The following is a 21,951-nucleotide window of genomic DNA, read 5'->3' as shown; positions in this document are numbered from 1 at the left end:
CTCCCCTCCTCAATTCTGGTCCCATTTTTAACTCCTGTTTATTTTGATGACTACTTCCATCTCTCTAAATAGTATTATACCACTACTTCATTTCCTTTAAAAAAAATCAGTTATATGTCTATTATCTACTGACTTTCTACTATTTACGTGGAAGTTTTCTTCACTTGTATTTCCTCCCCCATCTTTTCTCCTTCCTTCCAGTATAGTTAAATCATCATTTTTAATTCCTCAGTGGTTTATCTTATGTAAAAGTACATTCACTGCTAGTAATTGAAAATCAATTTCAATATTTAAGCAGTAAGGAAAATGTATTTTCTTGCAATAACACGTCCCAAGATAAGTCAGCTATAAGATTAATTAATTCAGATAATGTCTAAAAGAATATGAGAGGCTGTTTCTTCCTTTCTAGCACTCCTGGAAGCCCAGCGCAGATTCCTCCTCATGTCTCCGACTAAAACCAGCCATATACCCACTATTCATGACTGACAAGGGGTGTACCATTACCATAATCTACAATGATCATGATTTACCTCAATCCTTCTGAGCTCATGACCCGATCCCAAAGAATAATGTGGAGACATGAGTAAAATCTGGCCTCTGCTAACAATAACAACAACAAAAAAAGCAGTAGGAAGGGAGGAAGAAGGGGGGGTAGCAATAGGACAGGCACAAATAATGTCTGCTATAATTAACTCCATAGGTTTAATTTATTTATTCCTTTTTTAATTCTTCCATTGACCCTAGAAATTATTTCTTGATTCCCCAACCCTTCCCATGAACAATGATTCCTGCCTTCCACTTCCCAGACTCTGTCATCTGTGTTTTTACATTGTCACGTTTGTTAACATTCACATGCTGCCCTGTGTGTTTTTATCGAGTTGAAGTTTTGTGTATAGATAGACCCTAAAAATTGAAAATCAATAATGAATGCTTGTATTAGTGTGATGTATAATTCTTCAGAATCAGAATTCTACTTTCCTCCAATGATTTGGATTTACTTATTACCATTGTGCCTGGTGCATACCAGCAACTTACAGATGTTTACTGAATGTAGAATAAATGTATCTGAGTTGTTTATAAATGGATTCTACCTGTAACGTCAAGTTCAACAGGGTGGAGAGAAGGTGGGAAAGGGTGAGGAAATGGATGTACGAACATACCTAAGTTTAGGAACCTGGCCTTCTGATGTTGGGTTCTGATGTTAAGGTAGTTAAAGCCTTTGGAATGGGGGAAATCTCAGGTAGCATATGTAAATCGCCATACTATGTGATTGCTCTTCTCTAAGAACTGAAGACTGTCTTCCAAAGACAGTGATAGGCCATGTGTTATTGCCAGCTGGTGAGACTTTTTCATTTCTGTACTGGTGCACCCTGTATGCAGGGTGCAAAATAATTTCCTTTGCTCAGTGCTGGAATCAGGTTGCACATAGGAGAATATACAGGCTTTCAATCGGGATTTACCTCAACAGGCCACCTTCCTGTGATAAACGACCCATAGGGAAAGACAAATGAAGCCTGGCACTGGGCAAGCTGTTCTCTGAGAATAACTCTGCTCTCCAGGTATTGTCAGTGAGAATTCTTGGCCAGGGGAAATGGATTGTGTTCCAGGGAATAAAAAACATACACAGGAGTGAGCACTGCCGAGAGGACCGTGGGGTGAGGTGGCTTCAGGGAAGAGTCAATAACAAGTGGAGAGTTAGAAATGTGGGCTTGTATATAGGAAATCTTTGTAGCTCTAATTAGAGGCAGAATATAGATTCAGCACAGCAGGCAGATCTGAAACACTTGCCACTGTATTTCACTATTCATGCAGTTCACATGATTTAGCATATCCACGGGCAGGAAACCGGGTTACAATAACACTAATTAGAGTGTCTTTACCCACACGTAGTGGACCATTTCCCTGGCTTTGCATCTCAAGTAGTGAATGGAAAAGGGAATTTTAATGATGTCCTATTAAGACAACTAAAGAGTGCAACAAATAGTTTCAGTTGCATGGCATTGTTAGGAAAATGATTTATTCTAGTAGAATTCGAGTTCCTTAACAATTGGGAGTTATTGTTGGCTCTCAAAATACCACTGATTCAGATACGTCTTTGGATGGGTGTAGGCGGAAAGGAAGGAAATTTTTTTTTTGTTTGCATACAGGAGAGGAATAATTTTATTCCTTTATTAAAATTAATTTTTTTTCTTATGATGATTATTTGGAAATAATTTTCTCCTGCTGTGGGGCCAACTTAGGGGTAAGTGTGGAAATTCAATTACAGAGAAATGGTGAGCCGAAATTCCTGCATCATTGAATTTAGTATAGAATAATAGCACGAGTACTGTTAGTGAGTAGCCATTTAAGCAGCCTGCTGCTATTTCAAACCAAAACAAAGTTGGCCTAAGTTTGGACTGACCCCTGAGATTAAAAACCTATTGAATTTGGAACTTAGAATTTCTCTGACATGGATACTGACACCTCCAGTCCCCAACCCTGCCCCAGTTACCTCAGGCTGAGTCCATATTAACCCTTTTGGGTTACTCCAACCTAGGTCAGACCTCTTGCCTTTCCCGAACTTGAGACCTGAGGGTGTGGGTAGGTCATTTGCTGGAACAAGTCTGATTAAACTTAGTGGTGAACAGCAGGGCTGTGGGTGAATGGCATGATTCACCCCAATGCCAGAGTCTTTCAATATGAAACTTTTCACTCTGAGTAGCTATGTTGCTTTCTCTCCTTTTTGTTGGCAACTCCAGTGTGTCAGGTCTTCCATCAAAATAGCTGTATCCCAACCATAATGGCAATGGCTGCTGTCTCCCTGAAATTAGTGGGGGATTGGGCTGAAAGAAAGCTGAAGATTTTGTCCCATTGGATGAGGTTTTGAATATAGTTTCTTTTGTTCTTTTATTAATAGTTGAATCCCCTCCCCTTTTAGGACCCATGCCTGTCATCAGGGTTTTTAATCTATCATCCTTCTCTTTTATTTTTTCAGTCTTTCTCTCTTTGCCCCCTCCCCTCCCCTCCCCTCTCCTTTCCTTCTCTCTTCCTCTCTCTCTTTCTTTCTTTGAGACAGGCCTCGCTCTGTCCCCCAGGCTGGAGTGCAATGGCACGATCTCTTTAGACCTACATATGTGTTTAGCTTTCCTTTAGAATTAGCCGAAGTAGGCTGGGCAAGGTGGCTCATGCCTGTAATCCCAGCACTTTGGGAGGCTGAGACGGGCGGATCACGAAGTCAGGAGTTCGAGACCAGCCTGGCCAATATGGTGAAACCCTGTCTCTACTAAAAAATACAATTAGCCAGGCGTGGTGGTGCACGCCTGCAGTCCCAGCTACTCAGGAGGCAGAGGTTGCAGTGAGCCGAGATTGCACCACTGAACTCCAGCCTGCCTGACAGAGTGACACCCTGTCTCAAAAAAAAAAAAAAAAAAAAAAAAAAGAATTAGCCAAAGTATGTTTATTTTTGTATATATCTATGTATTTATATCTACTCTTTATGCTTTCTCAACCCGATATTCCATTGAGCTATGGCCCACATTCTTGAGTCATGCTAGACTCATTGCCTTCATAGTTCTTCACCCATGCACTCCTTGATCCTTTGCCATCTGTCTTCTCTCCACAGCAGTGATATGGCTTCCATCAAGGTCACTAGTGACTTTATTTTATTTTATTTTTTTGAGATGGAGTCTCGCACTGTCTCCCAGGCTGGAGTGCAGTGGCATGATCTCAGCTCACTGCAACCTCCACCTCCTGGGTTGAAGCGATTCTCCTGCCTCGGCCTCCTGAGTAGCTGGGACTACAGGTGTGTGCCACCATGCCTGGCTAATTTTTGTGTTTTTAGTAGAAACGGGGTTTCACCATGTTGGCCAGGCTGGTCTCGAACTCCTGACTTCAAGTGATCTGCCCACCTCGGCCTCCCAAAGTGCTGAGATTACAGGCGTGAGCCACTGCACCTGGCTGACTTTTTTTTAATTTAAATTTTGTATTATAAAAATGTCAAAAAAAATATAAAAGTACAGATAAAATTATTCTTCTCATTGAATTCCTGGTGATTTTTTTCTTGTGATACTTCTTTTAATAATCCTGACTCCCTCCATCTCATTTGCATTGTGGGCCAAATGTATAAATTAAATATAACTATGGAAACTGAACTCTCTATTTCTAATAAAGACATTTTAAAAATTATTATTATAAAAATTGTAACCATAGCACACACAACAAAATTAACACTTCCTTGATATTATCTAATCCCTAGTAAATGTTCAAGTTTTTTTAATGCTGGTTATCTTTTAATTGTCAAAAGTGATCTTTTGTCTTTATTCCTTTGATTTGTTTTAACAGCCATCGTAGACCTTCTCAGTAAGGTAATATTAAACTCTGGATATAGTCATATCCTTGCCTCTACTCTAACTATCATTATGTCTCCTTTTCTCAGGTGGAGGTTGAGGGGATAGTATGATCATCTCAGATATCCTTTCCAATTCAGCTGTACATCTCAGAGGATGTAACATCTCAAGGAAGCCTTCCCCATCTGCCTTTACCCAGCCAGTCTCAATCCATATGTTCCTTTTCCCTATTCCCATAGCATCCTCTGTATACTGCCATCATTCCCATAGGTTCCTGAATTTGTTTATGTGTCTGTTCTGGACAGTGAGCTCATATTCTTTCTTGCATGCCTAATACTTAGTTGAATAGTACTTGAACTCAACTAATTAGTTTTTAATTTTAACATTACCATTACTGATACTTAACAGCTATTGAGCACTTATTATGTGCTAGGTATTATACTAAGTACTTTACATGATTTATTTCATTTAATCTTGATAACTCTGAATGAAGCCCTATCATTGTTATTGTTACTTTACAGATGAAGAAGCTGAGCCTTAGTAAGTTGTCACTTGACCAAGGTAGGAAAATAGCATGGTATAGAGATGTTGTATGGCATAGAGGACAGAGCAAAGGGCAAAGTTAAAGCCAGAAGACTGAGAATTGAGTTCCAGGCCCACTACCCTTGGCTGTCAGATTATGGAGAAACTTTGTTAAACTATGTGAGCCCTCTGCTTCATAACTAATATGAAGGTTGTTAAAAATCTTTGCCTCACAGAATGCTGAGGACCAAATGGGATAATGCATTTGGAGTCACTTGAAAACTGTTGCATTTGTGAGAAAATTACATGTAATTTTTTAAATGTAATTCACTGTTCTTATTTAGATATAACTGCCTTCCAGTCTTTCCCCTCTAGTCACATAAGGCACATAGTTGTAATCACAGCATGCATTCAATTTTATGGCCAACTTTTCCAGTTATGAATATTGTTTGTTATGTGTTTTTTTCTTTTTTATTGTAAAGTTTGTGAAGTATATCTCACATGGAAGAGTATATAAAATGTACATATCTGTGTGTATATATATACATGCATTTTAAAGAATAATTAGAAAATGAAAAGTTGGCCGGGCACAATGGCTCATGCCTGTAATCTCAGCACTTTGGGAGGCCAAGGTGGGCAGATCACCTGAGGTCAGGAGTTCGAGACCAGCCTGGCCAACATGGTGAAACCCTGTCTCTAATAAAAATACAAAAAATATTAGCTGGGCATGGTAGCAAGCGCCTGTAATCCCAGCTACTCAGGAGGCTGAGGCAGGAGAATCGCTTGACCCTGGGAGGTGGAGGTTGCAGTAAGCCGACACCGTGCTGCTGCACTCCAGCCTGGGCAACAGAGCGAGACTCCGTATGTTAATAATAATAATAATAATAATAAAATAAAAAGGAAATGAAAAGCTGTGTATATGCCAACCAGATCAAAATATTACTGACACTTTAGAAAAAGCTCTGTGTTTCTTCCTAATTGCATTCATTTTTTCCCTTCCAAAGGAAATGCTATATGAGTTTTGTATTTATTATGATGTTTTTCTGTATAGCTGTACCACCTATATTTGTATATTTTAAGAAAACATTGTTTAATTTTAAAGAAACTAAGTAGCAAGCACAAACTTAGCTGTGTAAGGAAAAGTCAATATTGCCACTATTAGATGAAAACTTCCAAGGAAACAACTTGTGCAGAATCACTAGACTATAGCCTGGCCTCAGCCCCTTTTGGGATGTCAGGGCACACGGTCATGAGTGAATGCAGTGAAACAGGGTTTACCACAGTTGAGGTATCTGGAAGGAATGTGGATGTTCAGGTACTGGATGTCCAATAGGAATAGGGGAAAAGGCTGCATTGTATTTTCTACTTACGAGCTCACTATGGCCTACCTCAAACTTTCAGGAATAGGTCAAAGCAAAACATTTCACGGGAGAGAAATTAGTATTCCTAGCTAATCCAAGAGTCAGGGTGTGGAGCGAAGAGATGCATCTGCACATGATTCAAATAAGCCAAGTATATATGAAAATCTGGGCCAGGCTTTATTTGGGCATTCAGTCCTCAGATTAAAATAATAGCAAAAAGGAAGCAGAATCTTGCTCATGGTACTTCTCAATTTGACAGTCAATTGAATAACACTGTTCTGATTGGCCTCTATACTTGCTGTATGACTGTAATCTTGGGATCATCCTTCACTTTTTCCTGGGTATTCCATTTGCTTCCCTTTTGTGTTGGATCTCCTGTTTTCCTAAATATCCTGTTTTCCTCTTTCTTGATTTACTTCCTTGTTTTGGTAGAACACATTCATCAGTTTCACTTAATGTTGAGTTAATGGGATATATATATATATGTTTTGAGATCTTGAATGCCTGAAAATGCCTGTATTCCACCTTCATCCTCTTGCTTGGTATTTGGTTGGGTATAGAATTTTAAGTTGGATATCATTTGAAGTCATTTTTCCATTGTCTTCCAGCTTCAGTATAGCTATTGAGATGTCCAATGTTATTCTCACATCAGATTCTTTGTATGGTCACCACATTCTTTTCCTCATCCTCACTGTCCTTTTTGTCCTCTTCCTCCTCCTCCGTCCCCTCCTCTTCCTCTCCCTTTCTCTCTGGAAACTTACGGAATCTTCTCTTGGTCCTAGTGTTTTGAAATGTCACCATAATATGTTTCATTCTTATTTTCATCCACTGTATTGGGCACTCATTGGACACTTTCAATCTAGTATCTCAGTTTTGGGAAATTTTTCTGAATTATTTTGTTGATAATTTCCTCCTCCATATTCTCTGTTTTTGAAACTCCTACTATGTAAGCACTGGATTTTTTGGATTGGCTCCATTATTTTTTTTTAATCTTTTTTTTTTTCCTCTTATTTCCCATATCTTTGTCCTTTAGTGTGTGTGAGTGTACAACTTATGGGAACTTTTATCAACCCTTCTTTTGTTTCTTGGGGTTTTTCTTGTTGTTTTTTTTTTTTTTTAACTTTTGTGATCACATTTTAAATTTATGAGAGCATTTTTTTTTCTCAGAAATGTCTCTTTTAAAAAATAGTGTCTTCTTTTATGAATGCATTATCTTCTCTGATCAAAAACATATTGTTTGGCTGGGTGTGGTGGCTCACAGCTGTAATCCCAGCACTTTGGGAGGCCAAGGTGGGCGGATCACCTGAGGTTAGGAGTTCGAGACCAGCCTGGCCAACATGGCAAAACCCCATCTCTACTAAAATTACAAAAATTAGCCAGGCATGGTGGCGGGCGCTTACAATCCCAGCTACTTGGGAGGCTGAGGTAGGAGAATTGCTTGAACCTGAGAGGCAGAGGCTGCAGTGAAGCTGAGATCACACCACTGCACTCCAGCCTGGGTGACAGAGCGAGATTCCATCTCAAAAAACAAAACATATTGATATTTTCTGTTTTTGCATGGTCTCTCCTTCCACTAAGTTACTTTTTTCCCTAATTTTGTGCTTTGGGTCTCTGTATTCCATATTGGGTTGAGCATGTTTTCATATGTGTAAAGGCATTTGTATTTCCTATTCTGATCACTGCCTATCCATATCCAATGTTTTAAGATTGGCAATCACTGGGATTGTCCTGAATGTAAGAAAATACTCTCCAAAACTCCTTTTTTTTTCTTTGTTTTTGCGATGGAGTTTCACTCGTGTTGCCCAGGCTGGAGTCCAATGGCGTGATCTTGGCTCACCATAACCTTCGCCTCCTGGGTTCAAGTGGTTCTCCTGCCTCAGCCTCTCAAGTAGCTGGGATTACAGGTGTGCGCCACCTTGTCCGGCTAATTTTAGTAGAGACGGGGTTTCTCCATGTTGGTCAGGCTGGTCTTGAACTCCTGACCTCAGGTGATCCACCCACCTCGGCCTCCCAAAGTGCTGGGATTACAGGTGTGAGCCACTGCACCCGGCCCCAAAATTCTTAAAATATAAATTTGTAACACTTTTTCTGGAGAGCAAGTAGGCAGTATTCGCAACATTTGAAATGCGTATACTCTTTGATCAAGAATTCAGCATCAGAGAAATGTAAATTAAAGCTACATTGAGAAGTTTCTGACCAGGGTGGAATAAATGGAAAAGATTTTCTTTCTTACCTTACCTAAAAATCTGGGCAAAATATATATGAAACAACAGTTTTCAGACATTGGATAATAGGCAGCACAGAGATATATTTCTGGGAGAAGGAAAACAAATAAGGTTAGATTTGTGACTGTGCCAGCTTATTGCCTAGAGGCAGTTTCCAGGCCACAGCACAGGGAGGGGGCCCAAATAGAACCTGGCACTCTCCATTAAGTGAAAAGACAGATTACAGTTTGGGGAGGCCAAAGTAGCAAGAATCTGTGGGTCAGAGTACCACAGAGAATGGAGTTGCAGAGAGGGAGAGACAGAGAGAGGGGAGAAGGGAGGGAAGGAGGGAGGGAGATGATACGAGCAAGATGGTGAGATAAAAGGTCCCATGGCATCTCTCCCCGCCCCACAAAAATGCAACTTGAAACTACTCCAAGACAAGAATACCATCCTGAATTTACCAGAAATCAGGGGAGAAGCAGAAAAACCTCCTGGGCCCACAGAGAGAATCTATGACTTGTAAGAGAAATGGTCATTTCAGACTGTGCTGCCCCTCCGGCAAGCCTGCATAACATCACTTATAGAGAATTTCCCAGGTTAGAGAAGGGAATCAGAGGTGGACATTTGATCTCCCACCAGTCTGGAAATCTTCAAGGGAATCCTACTCAAGTCCTGTCCCATAGGAATCACTGGGGTGCAAGGAGGGCTGAACCACCCAGAGTGAATTGCACACAAAGAGCAGGACACAGATTGCAGCAAATAGCATGTGGATTTTGATGGATACTTTGTGCTCCCATCAGCAGGGATGCCATGATAAAGAGACAGGCTGGGGCCATAGTGCCACAGGGGGCACAATTCACAGGAAGGCCTCAATTCCCTGGTCAGAGTTTTCATTAAGCCCAGGTTCTTGTGTGGAGCCTTTCCCTGGCCTAGAAACAACTAAAAGGTCAGGATTAAGTTCCAGTGCCCACTTATTCTCCCCCATCCTGGAAAACAACGACAGAGCAGCAATATATTTCTGGAGCAACATTAAGTTCTGGTGCTCACTGTAAGTCTTCCCCAGAGCAGGAAATAACAACAGGACAATGAATCACTTCCACTGCAGTGTTTTAGTTCTGGTGCTCATTATAGGTCCTCCCTAGAATGGGAAGAGACAACAGTCCAAGATTTAAGTTCTGATACTAATTAGTAAAGGTCTAATACTACCAAAGAACACCTACAAAAACTTGAAGGGGTGACTGTCTCCTCAAATGCACTGCCATCAATGTAAAGGTGCAAAGATTGTGAAAACTCAGGGAAATATGACACCATTAAAAGGAACCAATGGACCTAGAATTGAAGATGTATACAATGACAGACAGAGAAGTTAGAATAATTCTCTTAAAGTTCAGGGAATCACAAAAAATATGGATAGAAAATTAAATGAAATTAGGGAAACAGCCCAGGAACAAAATAACAAATTTAATAAATAAATAGAAACAATTTTTTAAACCAAATAGAAATCCTAGAAATACAATAACTGAATTAAAAAACTCATTAGAAAGCTTCTACAGCAGACGTGATCAACCAGAAGAAAGAATTAACAAGATTGAAGACAGAATATGTAAAATTACCTAATCAGAGAAGCAAAAGGAAAAAAAGAATGAAAAAGAGTGAAGAAGGCCTACAAGAATTATGAAACACCATCAAGCTAACTAACCTCCTCATAAAAGGAATTCCCGTCCGGGCTGGTGGCTCTTGCCTGTAATCCCAGCACTTTGGGAGGCCGAGGCCCGTGGATCAGGAGGTCAGGAGGTCAGGAGATCGAGACCATCCTGGCTAACACAGTGAAACCCCGTCTCCACTAAAAATACAAAAAAATTAGCCGGGCATGGTGGCAGGTGCCTGTAATCCCAGCTACTCGGGAGACTGAGGCAGGAGAATGGCGTGAACCCGGGAGGTGGAGCTTGCAGTGAGCCGAGATTGTGCCACTGCACTCCAGCCTGGGTGACAGAGTGAAACTCTGTCTCAAAAAAAAAAAAAAAAAAAAAAAAGGAATTCCCAAAGGAGACAAGAGAGGGAAAGGCATAGAGAGGGAGGGAGAGAGGGAGAGAAAGAAAAAATGAAAGGGAGGGAAGGAAGAAGAGGGAAGGAGAGGCTGAGCTGCAGAGGGGTCCTAAGTATTGATTTGTACATGTGTGAGAAAAAAATTCTCCAAGACCAGAATAACAACCATCAGAAAGGAGTAGGAACAATTGTGGCTGGAGCTCAAGGCTGGGAATAGTTCATCTGCCCACCAGACATAGTGGAAAGATTTCATTATATACAACACATTGGGAAGAAACCTCTAGAGTGTTATCTTAGTATTGGAATTAAATTAGCCTTTGACTGGCCGGGTGTGGTGGCTCATGCCTGTTATCCTAGAACTTTGGGAGGTCAAGGCGAGTGGATCACCTGAGGGCAGGAGTTCGAGACCAGCCTGGCCAACATGGTGAAACCCTGTCTCTACTAAAAGTACAAAAATTAGCTGGGCGTGATGGTGAGTGCCTGTAATCTCAGCTACTCGGGAGGCTGAGGCACGAGAATTGCTTCAACCTGGGAGGTGGAGGTTGCAGTGAGCCAAGATTGTGCCACTGTATTCCAGCCTGGGCAACAGAGCAAGACTCCATCTCAAAAAAAGAAAAAAGAAAAAAAAAGCCAGATGCGATGGCTCAGGCTGGGAGCGGTGGCTCACACCTGTATTCCCAGTGCTTTGGGAGGCTGAGGCGGGCAGATCACGAGGTCAAGAGATCGAGACCATCCTGGCCAACATGGTGAAAACTCGTCTCTACTAAAAATACAAAAATTAGCTTGGCATGGTGGCACATGCCTGTAGTCCCAGCTACTCAGGAGGCTGAGGCAGGAGAATCGCTTGAACCCAGGAGGGGGAGGTTGCAGTGAGCCCAGATCATGCCACTGCACTCCAGCCTGGTGACAGAGCGAGACTGCCAAAAAAAGAAAAAGAAAAAGAAATCACAGAGTACAAGAAGCCTTAAAAAAAACAACAGAGCATCATGATCTGTGGGACAATATCAAGCAGTCAAAACTACATGTAATTGGATTCCCAGGAAAAGAGGGAGAGGGGAGAGAAAAATATTTGAAAAAAAAAAAGATTCAAAATTTTGCAAAATTGCTATAAACCTATAGATATGAGAAGCATGACAAACACCAAACATAAGAAACACGAATGAAGCCACATCAACTCATAATAAAATTGCTGAAAAGTGGTAGTGATGAGAAAAATCTTAAAAGCAGCCAGGAAAAAAAAAAGAAAAGACACATTAGAAAAAAAAAACAAAGATATGGGAAGGAGTCAGAGAATAGTCCGAAGGGGAGAAACCGGACTGAAACCCACTCAGTCCTGGCCCAGGGTGCCTCACCTGGATGATACTTCCAGCTCAGGCTGTTCCCAGTCCTGGGAGAGAGCTTAGGACATTTCGGAGAGGAGATTCTGATGACCATAATCATGTTAGACCAGGTCCAGACTTGAAGTGCCCTGCATGGAAGACACTGGCTGTCTCTGGGCAGTTCGAGACACCAGGTTTAGAAAATGTCAAGGAAGATGCTCCAAAGCACAGGGATCCCTGAGTGGCATGACCCAGGAGAAAAGCCTCACTTGCCCTGGTCTAAAGGCATTACTGCTTCCTCCCTTTCTTCCCAGGGAAATACCTAAAATTATAGTTTAAAGATGTCAGAGCGTCCATCAAACTGAAGGAAAGCATGCAACAGCGCCCCCATCTTGCAACTCTCACTCATCCTTGCGGCTGATTGCACATGATACAAGTGGGAGAAAGAAGCGTCTATTGTATTAAACCAATGAGATTTCAGGATGTGTCTGTTACAGCAGCTACCCAATAATTTCCACAACTATTCATCCCAGCTCCTCCATGTTTTAATTACCTGTGAACTTGGATAACCTCCAGAAGGGCTGCATTCTGCAAGGTAGAGGTCTTTTTCTGCACATTCTTTTGAGTATTCTCCATCAATCCAGTGCTTTGTGGTTTTTATAGTTAAAACATTTCACAACATTTCTACTCTGCTGGTGGCACTTTGTTCTATTTTCTTAAAATCATGCCTGTCGTTTTTGGGATTTGGGGTTCAGAGAATAATTAGATTTGTGTGTTTAATTCACCATCTTGACATAGGCGCCCTCTCTCATTGTGTTTTAATTTGCACTTTTGATTCTTTGTAAGCCTACATTTTTTCCGTGTTCGTTTACTAATCATTCCCTAATTTGTTAATTTGCCACTCATACTCTTTGCTTCTTTATTCATTGTAATATTCATTTTAAAGTAAAAAACTACTGCTCAGCTGCATGCAAATTTATAATTCTAAAACATTCCCTGTGCATTCCTGTTTTCCTATATGTATTCATGTCAGTCCATGTGTTCAGTGATTCCCTGCCCTCTTCTTGTTTAACTTGGATCCTTCACAGCCGGGCGCAGTGGCTCACGCCCGTAATCCCAGCACTTTGGGAGGCCAAGGTGGGAGGTTCACGAGGTCAGGAGATCGAGACCATCTTGGCTAACACGGTGAAACTCCGTCTCTACTAAAAATACAAAAAATTAGCCGGGCGTGATGGCGGGCGCCTGTAGTCCCAGCTACTCGGGAGGCTGAGGCAGGAGAATGGCATGAACCCGGGAGGCGGAGCTTGCAGTGAGCCGAGATGGTGCCACTGCACTCTAGCCTGGGCGACAGAGCGAGACTCCGTCTCATAAAAAAAAAAAAAAAAAAATTGGATCCTTCACAACATCTCTAAAAAGACTTCCAATGCAGTTGCAGAGCCAGTCTTCAGTTATCGTTCCTCTAATAATTTTTTATAATGGGTAATATTTATCGTGTACTTACTCTTGCCAGACTTCATAAGAAGCATTTTACATACATTATCATATTTAATCCTTACAACATCCTTGTGCAGTAGGTACATTTCTTACGTCCATTTTACAGTTGAGGAAACTGAGGCATAGACAGGTTGCATAACATGCCTCAAGTCACAGAGATGAAGTGGATGGAACAGGGATTCAAGCCCATTCTGTTTTACAGAGTTATTGCCCATGGCACTCTATTTATTTATTTATTTATTTATTTATTTATTTATTTATTTATTTATTTTGAGACGGAGTCTCGCTCTGTCACCCAGGCTGGAGTGCAGTGGGGCGATATGGGCTCATTGCAAGCTCCGCCTCCCGGGTTCATGCCATTCTCCTGCCTCAGCCTCCCGAATAGCTGGGATTACAGGCGCCCGCCATCACGCCCGGCTAATTTTTCGTATTTTTAGTAGAGACGGGGTTTCACTTTGTTAGCCAGGATGGTCTCGATCTCCTGACCTCGTGATCCGCCCGCCTCGGCCTCCCAAAGTGCTGGGATTACAGGCGTGAGCCACCACGCCCAGCCTGGCACTCTATTTATTATGTTGGATTCATGTAGTCATTTTGGCTGTGTCACTTCAATGTAGAATACTTAGTCTATGTATCATTATTTTTTTCCTGTATTTGTTTTATATTTCCTTTTCTGTTATAAACTTTTTAAAGTTACATACTTTTGCCATATAAATGTTTTTTGTATTCTTAGCATAAATCTCAGTGATAACAAATAATAGGCACTCAATAGAGTTTGTTAAACTTATTAATTGCTCAGAATATATTTTGAGTCAATTAATTACTTACCTAAAGGAGATTGCTTTTGCACGCAAAGCTAAGAGGCACATTCTTTGTAATTTATTTGAGGTGACTCTTGCCAAAGATTAAGTATTTCCCTCTTTGATCTTTCTCTCTTTATGGCAGGTTATTTAGAAGGCTTTTAAGTGACAGCCTCAGCATTCCATAGAATTCCATTTGCAATTATGAGGAACTAATATGCATGCAAATTTCAAGAATTGGGCTTGATTTCCTTGGCTTTTTTTTTTTTAAATGAAGTTTTGCTCTGTTGCCCAGGCTGGAGTGCAGTGGCATGATCTTGGCTCACCACAACTTCTATCTCCCAGGTTCAAGCAATTATCCTGCCTTGGCCCCCAAAGTAGCTGAGATTACAAGTGCGCACCACCATACTCGGCTAATTTTTGTATTTTTAATAGAGACGGGGTTTTGCCATGTTGGCCAGGCTGGTCTTGAACTCCTGACCTCAATGATCCGCCCGCCTCTGCCTCCCAAAGTGCTGCATTACAGGCGTGAGCCACCGGTCCCGGCCTCCTTGGCCCTTTTTCAATCAGGTGAAACTTCCTAAATGAGCCTGGATTCTGTCTCATCACTTTTCCACAGCTAAAAATGTCAAAGTCTCTATAGTTACCTTTGAAAATTGCAAGGCAATTTGCTGTAACTGCAAAGCAACTCATCTTCAATAGAACTTGGAGAGTGGTTTGGATTATTGCCTTTCCATTCTTGTGTAGACTTATAGAATTCAATTTTATCTCTCATCCCAGCCAGTGAATCTGTGTCTAAAGAAGAGAAAAAGATGGCAATGCCATCAAGATGATGATAATACTTAGCAATTTAAATCCCCTTCATTTTACCTCATATTTTAGAGCTATCAATTTCCCAGCATTCCTAAGTCTGGTTGTGCTGGGAACTGGAATGAAGTCAAATTTTCTCCATGAAAAGAGACAAAGTAGAAGTTACAGATATGTATCTGGTTTCTGGCATCCCAACTTCAAGAGTATAATACTTAAGGGTGGTGATAGTTTTACAAAGGGTAAAATAAAATTCTCACCAGAAAATTTATTTTCATGTATTTAAATTATGAATGGGAACATATTATAATTTGTAGGAGGTGATTGCTACAAAATAAAAAAATAATGGTTTTAGATTTTTTGATCAATATTTTGGTTTAGAAAAATCATTGCAGGCCACTTGTATTTTTATTTCTAATTGCTTTTCTACAAAGTTTGCAGTGTAGAACATATAAATATAAGTATTTTTCATTGATTAGGTACACCCTACCTACTTTCAAGAAGGGCTTGAGGTGATAGTCAATAAAAGTATAAGAATAATAAATCCAAAACATAATCAAATAATTGCAAAGATAAAAAATTATGTAAAATGTTATAAATGTGACTGTTGGTTAGGAATGTGTTTGTTAAAATTGAAAGAAGACTTAGCTTAGATAAGAAAGAAGCTTATTTTTCTGAAACAAAAAGAAGTTCTGGAGACTGGGCAGCTCAATAACGCCATCAGGTGCCAGGCTGTTTCCATCTTCCTGCTCTATTCGCTTTAGAGTGTGGATTTCAATCTCATAGTTGCAAAATGCTGGCTGTACCTCAGGCATCATGACTGTGTTCCAGGTAGGATAAAGTGACAGAGACAAAAGGCAAAATGGACACATCAATAGAATTAGTACCTCTTGAATTTCTTTCCTATAAACTGTAGCCTCATTACTTCAGCTTAACTCTAATTTGCTAAAACTTGGTCACAAGATCATAAGGAGATCTAAGTTAGGTGAGTGTTTTTAGCTGAGCACGTTTCCTCATTGAACAAAACGGATTTGTTTTGTTTTGTAAAGACAGGTAGAAAAATTGATATAAAATCTAATGTATGCTCCTGCTTCTCTAGTTCTTTTAAATGTGATGTTAAGGTGTCGATTTTAGATCTTTCCTGCTTTCTCTTGTTGGCATTTAGTGCTATAAATGTGTCCCAGAGATTCTGGTACATTGTGTCTTTGTTCTCATTGGTTTCAAAGAACATCTTTATTTATGCCCTCATTTAGTTATTTACCCAGTAGTCATTCAGGAGCATGTTGTTCAGTTTCAATGCAGTCGTGCGGTTTTGAGTGAGTTTCTTAATCCTGAGTTCTAATTTGATGGCCCTGTAGTCTGAGAGACTGTTTGTTATTATTTCCATTCTTTTGCATTTGAAAGCTAGCAGAAGGCAAGAAATAACTAAGATCAGAGCAGAACTGAGGGAGATAGAGTTACGAAAACCCCTTCAAAAAGTAATGAATCCAGGAGCTGGTTTTTTGAAAAGATCAGCAAAAGAGATAGACCACTAGCCAGACTAATAAAGAAGAAAAGAGAGAAGAATCAAACAGATGCAATAAAAAATGATAAAGCGATATCACCACCAATCCCACAAAAATACAAACTACTATCAGAGAATACTATAAACACCTCTACACAAATAAACTAGAAAATCTAGAAGAAATGGATAAGTTCCTGGACACATACACCCTCTCAAGACTAAACCAGGAAGAAGCCGAATCCCTGAATACACCAATGACAAGTTCTGAAATTGAGGCAGCAATTAATAGCCTACCAACCAAAAAAAGTCCAGGACCATACGGATTCACATCCAAATTCTACCAGAGATACAAAGTGGAGCTGGTACCATTCCTTCTGAAATTATTCCAAACAATAGAAAAAGAGGGAATCCTTCCTAACTCATTTTATGAGGACAACATCATCCTGATACCAAAACCTGGCAGAGACACAACAACAAAAAAGAAAATTTCAGGCCAGTATCCCTGATGAACATCGATGCAAAAATCCTCAATAAAATACTGGCAAACCGAATCCAGCAGCACATCAAAAAGTTTATCCACCACAATCAAGTCGGCTTCACCCGGGGATGCAAGGCTGATTCAACATATGCAAATCAATAAATGTAATTCATCACATAAACAGAACCAATGACAAAAACCACATGATTATCTCAATAGGTGCAGAAAAGGCCTTTGACAAAACTGAACAGCCTTTCGTGCTAAAAACTCTGAATAAACTAGGTATTGATGGAACATATCTCAAAATAATAAGAGCTATTTAAGAGAAACCCACAGCCAATATCATACTGAATGGGCAAAAGCTGGAAGCATTCCCTTTGAAAACCGGCACAAGACAAGGATGCCGTCTGTCACCACTCCTATTGAACATAGTATTGGAAGTTCTGGTCAGGGCAATCAGGCAAGAGAAAGAAATAAAGGGTATTCAATTAGGAAAAGAGGAAATCAAATTGTCACTGTTTGCAGATGATGTGATCGTATATTTAGAAAACCCCATCGTCTCAGCTCAAAATCTCCTTAAGGTAAGCAACTTCAGCAAAGTCTCAGGATACAAAATCAATGTGCAAAAATCACAAACATTCTTATACACCAATAACAGACAAACAGCCAGATTATGAGTGAACTCCCATTCACAATTGCTACAAAGAGAATAAAATACCTAGGAATACAACTTCAAGTTATATGAAGGACCTCTTCAAGGAGAACTACAAACCACTGCTCAAGGAACTAAGAGAGGACACAAACAAATGGAAGAACATTCCATGCTCATGGATAGGAAGAATCAATATCGTGAAAATGGCCATACTGCCCAAAGTAATTTATAGATTCAATCCTATCCCCATCAAGCTACCATTGACTTTCTCTACAGAATTGGAAAAAACTACTTTAAATTTCACATGGAACCAAAAAAGAGCCCACATAGCCACGGCAATCCTAAGCAAAAAGAACAAAACTGGAGGCATCATGCTACCTGACTTCAAAACTATACTACAAGGCTACAGTAACCAAAACAACATGGTACTGGTACCAAAACAGATATATAGACCAATGGAACAGAACAGAGGCCTTAGAAATAACACCTTTTGATTGGTTTTTGTCATTCTCCTGCATCTCAGTAACCTTCATTCCTATTCATATTCTGAATTCTATTTCTGTCATTTCAGCCAGCTCAGCCTGGTTAAAAATCTTTACTGGAGAGCTGATGCAGTCGTTTGGAGGACATATGGCACTCTGGACATTTGAGCTACTGGAGTTCTTGCATTGGTTCTTTCTCATCTCTGCATGTGGGTATTCCTTTAACTGCAGTATACGTTGAGTACAATCAATAAACTTCTTTTCTGGATGTTTTCACAGGGCTGAGGCTTTGTGCAGGGTCTTTATTTGTAGCTAATTTATAGTATTTGCTTTCACAGGGGCATAGTTAGCAAGGTATTTTGGTGTTGAAGCTTTGCAGTGTAATCTAGTAGGTGGTGCTTAGGCATATTGGTCAGTTGGTAGGCTCTTGCTCAGTTGTGTGGCTCCCCTATATTTCCTCACAGTTGCCACTATGCTCCCTCTCAATGCTCTGAAATTATGGGCTCCTCTCCCACTTGAGTGCTGGTTGTAGATCATGGCTTGGTGCTCCTGGTGCTGTCTACCACAGCTCTGGGAAAACCTCAGGGTTTATTTTCCTTCCCCAACTTGGAGGCAGCAGATGAAGGGACCTTAGTGGTGGTTGTGGCCAAGGGTGTTTTGTTTGTTTCCTGAGGGCTCCACCCCGGAGAGATGAAGGTCAGAAGTTGCTCAGTGCAATCATCCCAGGATAGAGCATGTGTGCTGTGGGCCCAAGCCAGGGATTTCCTATCTGGTGATGAAAGGGTGGTGGTGGATGGTACCTGTGTGAGGTGGACTGGCCTCCTTTCCTTGGGTTGACTGCAGCTTATTGGAGGTGTGGTTAAGGCACTTACAGTCTTTGCTTTTTCATTAGTCCAAGAGTAGCAAGGGCAGTTTCACTACAGAGGTAATGGCAGAGAATCTTTCAGTTGCCCCTGGGGGCTCCACTTCCAAGACACTTGGAGTGGCTATTGCTGGGAGTGTTAAGCTAGTGTGGCAGGGTGGCTGCACTGCTCATGTGAGCTTGGGGTTCTGCTTGTTGAGGAGCAGGGGGTCAAATGTTCACAGGGAGGAGATTGATCTCCTCTTTGTATGGTGGCTGTGCTGTGCTGTGCTGTAAACTTCGGTGTAGTCCTCAGGTTCTTTGTTTCTTTCCCAGATCAAGGGCAGGAGGGATAGAACTGTTACTGTGGCAGTGGCAGAGGGGCTGTTGTATGCCTCCGGGAGCCTCTCCTGAGGGAAACTCTGAGCCACTACCAGTGAGTATGCTCAGTTATGGGTGGAGCGACTGTTCTGCACTCATGAGCTGGGGATCCTGCCTGGTGAAGAGTGGGGGTGGGGGTTCCCAGCAAAGAGAGGCTGGACCCCTCTCTCTATGGTGGCTGCAGTGTGCTGGAGGTGCCAGTGTAATGACTAGGACCTTTGTTCCTTCCCAGTTCGAGGGCTGTAACAGCTGTACCTCTGAAAACGTGGTGGTGGAGCGGTTGTGGGTTGACTTAGATTTCCTCCTTGGAGAAATGCTGGGCTGTCTCTGATTGTGGTGATCAGGTGGAGACAGGGTGACTGTTCTGGAGTCCCAGGTCAGGCCACCCTGCTCAGTGAGGAGAAGTGAGGACTGGGATCTGCATGGAGAACAGTCTGGCCACTTTTCTGAGAGGTGGTTGCTTTGTGCTGGGAGTCCGTATCAGTCTCTGGTGCCTGCAGACTCTCCCAAGCCTGGAGACAGCAAGGGCAAGGGCTGCAAGACAGTGAAGATGGCAACCCACCCCTCCCATCCTGGAGTTGTGTCCAGGAAGTTGCAGAGCTGCTATTGGATTGTTAGTTTCGGCAGGGGGTGGCTGGAGGCCCAGGCCTGGAGGACCTTCTTGGTGAGAAGATATGGGAATGGGCTTCCACTTAACAGTCTGGCCACTTCTCCGTAGGGCTGCTGTGGCATGCTGGGGGTCTGCTCCAGTCTCTAGTTACCTTGGATTCTCCAGTACCTGAGGTATCAACAGTAAAGGCTGTGAAGTGACAAAGATGGTGGCCTGCTCCTCCCTCTGGGAGCTCTGTCCCAGGGAAGTATGGGCCTGTTGCCAGCCTGAATGCACTTGTAAGAGGTGGCTGGAGACCCCATTTGGGAGGTGTCACCAGTAAGGAAGAATGTTATTGGTGACCTGCTTTAAAAAGCAGTTTGGGGCCGGGTGCAGTGGCTCACATCTGTAATCCCAGCACATTGGGAGACCAAGGAGGGCAGATCACGAGGTCAGGAGTTCGAGACCAGCCTGGCCAACATGGTGAAAGCCCATCTCTACTAACAATACAAAAATTAACTGGGCGTGGTGGTGGTGCACACCTGTAGTCCTAGCTACTCAGGCGGCTGAGGCAGGAGAATTGCTTGAACCTGGGGGGCGGAGGTTGCAGTGAGCTGAGATCGTGCCACTGCACTCCAGCCTGGGCAACAGAGCGACTGTCTCAAAAAAAAAAAAGCAGTTTGGCTACATTCTTGTAGGACAGCTGTGTTGTGCTGGGGCTCTGCTCCAGCTCCTGGTTGTCTCTGACTCTCCAAAGCCCGAAGGTAAGAATGGCTAAGTCAGCCAAACATCAAAGATGGCAGCCTGCCCCTTCCTCTGGGAGCTTCATTCCAGGGAGGTTTGAAACCTCTGTTGGCCAGAAAACGATGGGTAGCTGGAGACCCCAGTCTGGAGGTCCCACCCAGTGGGGAGGAATGGGATCAGGGACCCACTTAAAACAGCAGTCTGGTCACATTTTCGTAGAGCAGCTATACTGTGCGGAGGTTCTGCCCCAAACCCCAGTTGCCTCAGACTTTCCAAAACCAGAAGGCAAGAATGGCTAAGTTGGCTAAACAGCAAAGATGGTGACCCACCCCTCCCTCTGTCTCAGGGAGATTAACACTGCTAATGTTAATGGTGCTAATGTTAATGTTAATGGTTAATGGTTAATGGTGGCTGACTAGAGTTCCAAGTCAGTGGATCTTATCCTGCAAAGTGCCGTGGAAGCGGAACCTATAGCCTGTCACTGCTCAGTCTTCTGGATTCAGTCCCTTTTTCCAGGGGTATGTATGGGGGTCTACATACCCCTTTGCCAGAGTTGCAGCTGCTTTTGCCAAGAAGCCTGGGTATCTAAGTTTCTTGGGGCTCTGCATGTGCCTGAGTGGCTGCTCTGCTGAGACTCCACATAATTCTGTGTGTCAGACTGAAGACCCTTGTGGAGTGAGTTCATGAAGGTACGTCCTCATTCGAGGGTTGCAAGGATCCATGGGAGAAGTATGGGTTCCCAGGGCTGCTTACTCACTCACCACTTCCCTGGATAGTGTAGGTTCCCCCTGCTCCACATTGCTCCCAAGTGGGTGGTCATCCTGCCTTGCTTTTCTCCATTCTCTATGGGTTGAGTTGTATCCTTGATTAATCCCATTGCACATACCTGGATATTTCAATTGAAGGTGCTATTTTTACTCACCCCTTCCATTTCCCTTCACGACAGTGGTGCACAGCAGCTGCTTATAGTCGGCCATCTTGGCCACAATCCCCTGAGTGAGTTCTTACTCTGTTAATTCTCTTTTTGTTATTTTGTTGTTGTTGTTGTTTGTCTGTATCCTGCTGAATAACTCTATTAATTCTTATGAGAACTAACTGTTAGAAAGAGCCTGGCATCTCCTCCTCTCTCTGTTTCCTCCACTCTCACCATGTAATATGTGCTCCCCTTCCCCGTCCTCCACGATTGGAAGCTTCTTGAGGTTGTTAACAGAAGCAGAGTCTGGTATCATGCTTCCTGCACAGTCTGAAGGACAGTGAGCCAAATAAACCCTTTTTATTTATAAAATACTCAGCTTTAGGTATTCCTCTATAGCAATGCAAACAAACTAAGACAAATGCTTACATAAAAAAGTAGAAAGATTCCAACTAAACATTCTAAAAATGGATCAAAAGGAATGAGAAA

The 21,951-nt window shown here is 42.0% G+C and overlaps 1 protein-coding gene across 1 annotated transcript in view; it reads right to left on the bottom strand.

The window, feature by feature from the left end:
* LOC100993477 (nucleolar protein 56-like) overlaps positions 1 to 21,526 on the bottom strand; it is a 56,374-nt gene extending 34,848 nt beyond the window's left edge. Inside the window, exon 1 of the mRNA XM_063593241.1 lies at positions 21,472 to 21,526. Within this exon, the coding sequence (XP_063449311.1) occupies positions 21,472 to 21,526 (55 nt within the window). The remainder of the gene's footprint in view (positions 1 to 21,471) is intronic.
* Positions 21,527 to 21,951: the final 425 nt, after the last annotated feature.

This window comes from Pan paniscus, chromosome 10 (genome assembly GCF_029289425.2).
Source record: "Pan paniscus chromosome 10, NHGRI_mPanPan1-v2.0_pri, whole genome shotgun sequence".
Taxonomy (NCBI): Eukaryota; Metazoa; Chordata; class Mammalia; order Primates; family Hominidae; genus Pan; species Pan paniscus.
Note: the sequence above shows the minus strand (reverse complement) of the source record. Positions and strands in the feature narration are given on the sequence as shown.